The sequence below is a fragment of the Acartia tonsa genome, chromosome 11 (assembly GCF_053477335.1).
Source record: "Acartia tonsa isolate MP-2025a chromosome 11, ASM5347733v1, whole genome shotgun sequence".
NCBI classification, from domain to species: domain Eukaryota; kingdom Metazoa; phylum Arthropoda; class Copepoda; order Calanoida; family Acartiidae; genus Acartia; species Acartia tonsa.
In genome coordinates this window covers 22224449-22231290 of record NC_137270.1, presented here as the reverse complement: position 1 = coordinate 22231290, position 6842 = coordinate 22224449, and the positions used below count along the sequence as shown (strand labels likewise).

At 33.9% G+C, this 6842-nt stretch overlaps 1 protein-coding gene across 4 annotated transcripts in view; it reads left to right on the top strand.

The window, feature by feature from the left end:
- The first annotated feature begins 234 nt into the window (after positions 1–234).
- The window catches only part of Snup (snurportin-1), a 31898-nt gene continuing 25290 nt past the window's right edge, over positions 235–6842 (top strand). For all 4 annotated transcript variants that reach the window (XR_013884112.1, XR_013884114.1, XR_013884113.1 and 1 more), the window contains exons 1-7: positions 235–562; positions 2024–2156; positions 2682–2756; positions 4158–4209; positions 4531–4598; positions 4865–4948; positions 6676–6784. Coding sequence is in view for 1 of the 4 variants with exons in the window: in XM_080177234.1 (XP_080033360.1) it covers positions 526–562; positions 2024–2156; positions 2682–2756; positions 4158–4209; positions 4531–4598; positions 4865–4948; positions 6676–6784 (558 nt within the window). In the remaining 3 variants the exon portion in view is untranslated. The remainder of the gene's footprint in view (positions 563–2023; positions 2157–2681; positions 2757–4157; positions 4210–4530; positions 4599–4864; positions 4949–6675; positions 6785–6842) is intronic.

Here is a 6842-nt window from a genome sequence, read left to right as displayed (position 1 = left end):
TTAATCAGAGCTATGGGAATTTGGGATAGCTATTTATCGCACCGTATTATTAACAGCTTTCCGCGGATTTAAAAACATACAATTATAAGATTAACAACTAGATTTGTCAGCCACGAGATGCCAAAGGCACGGGCTAACAAAACTGGTTTTAATATTATGATTATACATTTTTATATTCGTATAAAACTGGATATAATACGATACGATACATGATACTTTAGTATGGCTTGGAACAGGTTCTGATCCAGCGGTTGTTATCAACCGGTTTCGAAGCGATACTGAACAAAAATTATGGGGGAAAAAATACAACCCCTAGCTTATTTTTGATTGAATTCAAAAATCAAAGTTAAGGGGGAGGGGGTGTTCTGTGCTCGTTATGCACTTTGAGTGAAAGCACCAATAAAACGAACGTTTAGCGAGTTCCCTTATCACTCTGTTTCTTTATAATTTCAACAAATATCCGCAAACTATCTCTCTCTCTCTCTCTCTTACTTCATAGCTTTTCATATTTTTCAGAAACCTAAAATGACAACTGAAGGAAAACCTATGACTTCAGAAAATGGTGAGTTTAATTGTGTCAATACTGAAATAAATCTGCGCCCATTTCCCCCCTAAATAATACCAATAAGCAAAATGGCAACATCCATAAAAGCAAAGCTGTAGGTAAAATCGGACGGAAGAAAAAACGTACATAAAAAAAACATGCTGACAACAAAGCAGAATATTATGTGGTAGGGTGAAGCGTTTCAACCCTACAACGCGAGTTCGATTCAAAAGAGCCCCTAGCCTTAAAGATTCTATCAATAAAGAACTACAAGTAGTTTACTGTTAAAGAGATATATTTGAACTGAATACATTTATAACAAGGTTACTAGTTTATATACAAAATAGATTTTAAATGGGTTAGGTAGAGAAGGGTGTGGGGGAGATGGGGCGGAGCCCCATTCAGGTGAGCAGTAGAGTGGTAGGTTCCCGTAAGGGGTAAGGTAGACATCTCCCGGAAAAGGGTAGGTTGCTGGGGGCATGAAGGGGAGAGGGGCAGCGCCCCTCCCATTATCAGCGGTGTCCAAGTTGACCGCCGCCTCTGATGTGTAAACAATGCCCAGAAAGGGGCTGGATAGAATTGTGATAAGCTGGGATTAGCGCCGGGGTGTGATTTGATAAACACGGAGCATCGCATACTCTGGAAAAGGCTTGTCCGTATGCCGCCTACCACAATTAATCGATGAGTTTAAATTGTATATATATTTGTTGCAAAATGGCATGGCGTTAATAAAGGATACTGTTTAAGGACAGACTCCCATTTTGTCCCTTGTTGTTCTAGAAGTCTTAAAAAATCCGACGAATAGGATAATTGCAGTGTTCTGGAGCCGGAGCCGGGAGCAGCAACATTTTTGGTGGAGCCGGATCCGGAGCCGTATTTTTCGTTAAAAACGGCTCTGGCTCCGGACTAGCTAAAAATGATTTTTAAAGTAATATTATAATTTGGCAACGGTCTATTTCCATATAATAAACTGAAAAACTATTGTTACTTAACAAATAGACACACATCCTTCTACTTTTATACCTATAGCTTTAATCAAATAAAAGCAAAATATTTTATATTATTTATTTTATCAAATTCAATAATGAAAAAAAAATTATATATTAATTTTAAGGTAGGAGCCGGAGCCGCATCAAAATTATACGGCTCCGGCACCCTGGATAATTGTATCGTAAATGTTGTTATAAAAAAGCTAAAACTCAGTATGTTTGAAAGTACAAACGGACTTTCTTGTAACGATTATAGGATTGCTACACTTTTAAGTTGTACCTAACTGTAAAAAGAATCATCACACAGATTTGAAATCGATCGGACAATTCTACCAAAGAAAAGAATAATCTGTTATGTACGGATGGACGTGCCTACTCTAATTATAGAAAAGCTACGTTTTACAAAAAATGTCTCATTTAATGGTTTAGACCTTGCTCAAGATATAGGGCTAAAAACCGTTTGGAATTTTATTGATTATGCATATAATAGGCTCTTGTAACTCCACCACCCCTGGAAGTGACCAGCCGGAGATTGAACTACGGCCAGGCGGGGCCGGCTTCCAACGGCTGAGCCGACCTCCCGGTATCAATCCACCACCACCCGGCTTTAATACAAGGAATAGGTAGTTTTTTTCGGATCATGGATAGAAAATTAAGTAAAGGGTCTCGTCGTATTTTCTCAGTAGCTTTTCTTCTATTTTTAGCCACTGCGGGGGGGCTCTAACCCTGCGGGACAATCATTGACATAAGTACAAGCTGACAAACCTTAGAACCATTGAGTTTGTGTTAGAGGGCACTGAACTCTTGTTGCTCCTATAATTACCTCACTTTATTTATTCCATAATCAACAATCAACTTAAAAACCATCTCTTAAACCAACGTATTTCATTCTTGTTTTTTAGTGTCAGTTGTTATTTGAATTTGGGGCATTTTAATAGTGATTAATTATTGAATATTCATTTCATTTTTCAAAAAATCATTTTTTATCTTCATAGAACTCAATCTCATTTTTCCTTTTCTAAATGATTTAAAAACTTACCTACTCTCTCTATGATATTTTTTGGATAAATCTGGTTTCCACGAACCTTGGAATTAATTGCCCATTGTCCCGTCTCTATATTCCTGATATTTACTATTTCTTCTTTTAGTTCAAATTTTGACGACCTTGCAGATGCATTTGCTGGTTCTTTTACAGTCACAAACACACCAAATGATCCAAATAGGTAAGTTTTATATATTTACTATTTTACCCTATAAACATATCTTGTCTTTGACTATTGTGGTCAGTTAATTCATTGTCGGCTCAATATAGATTTCCCATATTTGCTATCTAGATTGCTATTGTTTTATTTAACAAAATAGGTATAACGTTTTTTAGGACCATTAAGTCCAGCGGTTAGATTCATCGGTATAAACAGACATACTAACAAACATCCTGGATCTTTTATATGTATAAGGATTTGCTATCTTAACTATTGTTTGCTTTCCTCTCGAAATCATAGAAATTTATTTTGTCTTCTTATTGGAAGACTTTCATTTCAACTAACAGTACAAGACTAAATGTTATTATTAGCTTTTTTACTGTTCTTTTTATTACCCAACTAAAAGAAAATGATTATCATAGTATTGCAACAATACTTCTGATTTGTAACAAAACAAGGATGACAACATTCTTAGGTATTTAGCGAAGAACAAAAAAAATTATGGATAAGAAAACGAAAAACGAGATTTAACTTTAAGGGGGGGGGGGTTTAATGCAACCATCTCGTAATCAATGTATAAATGGCACTTAAAATTCGAATTTTGATCTGAAATTTTGCATGAGTAATCCTTGGTAGGTCTATTTTCCCTAAATCGAAAAAAAAGTTGAAAAAGTAATGGCTAACGGCTTAGCCGTTTAGCCGTTTTTTGGCTATTTTTAGGGCAAATCTATCATAAATTACGTAGAAATCAACTTTTTGAAACATATTTTTGCTTTAAATCATGTGAAATGATACAAAAAAAACATTTTTTAGATTTCTAGTACCAGCAAATACCGGCTAGAACCGTTTGAAAACGTTTTGGATCGGAAAAGAGCGTTATGTGGAGAGAGGTTTCGTGATGGATTTCGCTTGAAAATACCCAACAAACGGATGAGCCGCCAGCCGTTAGCCGCTACTTTTCCAACTTTTTGTTCGATTTAGGGAAAATAGACCTACCAAGGATTACTCATGCAAAATTTCAGATCAAAATTCGAATTCTAAGTGCCATTTATACATTGATTACAAGATGGTTACATTAACCCCCCCCCCCCCCTTTGTTAAAATCAAGAATCACAAAGCCTTTCTCGCGTATTTTTATATTTTCTTTTATCTACCTACATTTTTGGCATGAATGATATACCAACGGACAAAGTGAATTACATATTGGTTGTCCATTGGAATAGGGAATCTTCACAATAAGCAGCAGCCTATCTTGAATGATAACTGAGAAAATCACATTTCTCTCATAGCTTTACGGACTGGCTCACTGGCGGAAGGACAACCAAAAAAAAATAATCTCATTTATTATAGAGTTGCTTCTCTACTAAAAAAGTTATTTGCTTGTTATTTCAGTCCCTGTGTAATTTTAATATTTATTTTTAGACCGCATCCAAGATTCGCACAGTTTAAAATGAAAGGCAGTTCTCTACCGCAGGTATTAAATTTAACCTATTATTGTTTTAACTAGGTAGGTATTATGTTCTCCTCATGCACATGAATGAGATGTAACCTTATAATTATAAAGTTACGAAATATTTTTATTTTGAATTTATGTAATCGGACTTAGCTTTTTTTAATGTAGCCTGTGTTTTACAATGGCAGGTGTCCTACATATTAAAAACGTCCTAAGAAATACGACCTAACAGGGAGGAGTTGGATCGAGTTCAAATCATTTATTGGGGATTTTCATTTTAATATCCGCGAAAGGATGTCTATATTAAGATTTGATGAATAACTATGTTTTAATTTTGTTTAGGATGAGAGAAGAAAAAAGCTATTAAGTGTACAGAAACAACGAAGAGATGATCTTATTAATCACGCAAGGTAGATAACTTTATATTATATATATTTATCTTATAATAAGAAGTATTATAGATAGTTTTCCGCGCGTATAATACATTAAAAATGTTGTTGTTGTAGGGAAAAAATGTTTTCAATAATCTTTATTTTTTCGTTTTTCTCCCCTCTCCCACATATTTTTTATTCCCCTCCACCCTTTAGCAGGGGATCCCATAAATATGCAACACCCCTGGTAATTTATGGAAAATATACAACCCTGATGGCAGGTGTCTAATCCTTAATTGTTACAGGTGTCTTGCCATGGGAGAGTTTGAGGGTGATGATCAGGATGTAGATGATGGGGATGAAGAGGATATGGACACAACAGAATTCAGGTAATATCATCAATGTTAGTCTGTCTGTTTGTCCATTTGTTTGTCCAGCTGTATGTCCATCTGTATGTCATGACTGGCTGTTAGTCCGTCTGTGCATCAGTCTTTTGTGTCACTTAGTTACATTAAAAAGAAATAAACTTAACAATATTTAGGTAGTAAGATCATGCCTGTCTGTCCATCCATCTGTCTGTTTGTCTATCTTTCTTAGTTTTTATGTCAGTCTGTCTAGTTGTCTTAAAATCTCTTTGGAGTTTATTACTGAATTTTAAGAAATTTAATTGATTAATTGATAGATTGATTTGCTGTAATTTCAGCTGATTAAGGGAGGATTAGTTTGCGCTAAAAATCCGTAAAGGTGTGAGTTTTATGGCTTAAAAATAGTAGTAGAACGATAATATTCACTAAATATGTGTATTTCTTATTGAAAAGAACTATAGACAAATTCTTTTAAAGTTGACATAAAATTTTATCGTTCTACTACTGTTTTTAACTTAAAACTCACAACCTTTACAGATTTTTCGCGCAACCTACTCCTCCCTTAGTTACCTAAATGTTTAGTGATTGTTTGATAGAAATTAATTTTTTTTTCAATTCTCTCATGTATGTACCTATCCATTTAAATTTCTTAAAAGTCAATAGGTATACATGTCAAATATTATCTTTCAACCTTCAACAACATCAGAGGCATAGGGAGGGTTAGCTTAATTCCTTTCCATGATTTACACGAAGGTTTTCAAAGAATGAAAGTCCCATCTACACTGCTGCCCAAAGTTTTATTTCCATGTTATCTTATTTGCTGGCTCAAAGACTTTGGGGACTTTATTAAATTTTGATTGGTAGGGTCCAAACTAGAAGTGTCTAACTTTTCAATCAGTAATTTTAATCTCAACCCTAGTATTTAGAGCGTATTCAATTTGAGAAGAAATTATTTTATCTTCCATTAACCTATCCATCTTTTCCTGACATGTTTCTATTTCTGTATCTATTCAGAGCGTATTCAATTGTCACATTTTAATTTCCTGTTTCACCTAAAAAAAATTCTGTGTGTTGAATTTTTGTGAAAATAATATTTGATTGAACCTATTCATTCTTTTTAAAAATTGAATTAAAAATGGTTTCTTGTTGACAGGGAGGGGCCAATAAAAGAAAATATATAATAAAAAAAGAACAGTTTATGATTTTTTTCTTTCTTTCTTTTCTTGAACTACATGCTCCATTTACTTTTCATTTATTTAAAGAAAAACAAAAAAAAATTTTCTTAAGATATTTACTTTCATCTCATTTTTATTTTATTGTATTATTTACCTACTTAACAGGGCTTGATCTCTTATTACCGCATGATCATAATGTTATTGTTTAATAATCCACTTTATACTAAAAAATTCCACATTGTGTTTTGCGTTAGGTCCTGCCACTAGGCAACATATTTGATATTTCTTGTGTATTAAAATAAATAAAAGAAAATAAAACTATATAAACAATATACCTATGTAAATATTCCTATCATATAATTGTGTTTTAATATGTTGACTGAAATAAATATTTTGATTTGATTTGATTTTGATACCTATACCTTTCTATCCATCTCTCCATAACCATGTGTCTATCTATTACAGACAGAGACATACAGCAAAAAGTTATAAGAAACAGCTGATCTATCCATCTTTCAATCTATTGCCCTGTGTCTATCTATCTATCAATCTATTCTATCTACGTATCTATTACAGACAGAGACGTATGGCAAAAAGTTATAAGAAACAGCTGATGCTATCCGAATGGTTGGTAGAAGTGCCCGAAGATCTCTCAACACATTGGGTACTGATTCTGTGCCCGGAGGTGAATTTTTTTACTTAAATCTTTTCTGAATGGGGGATGTACAGACTGAATGACCGTT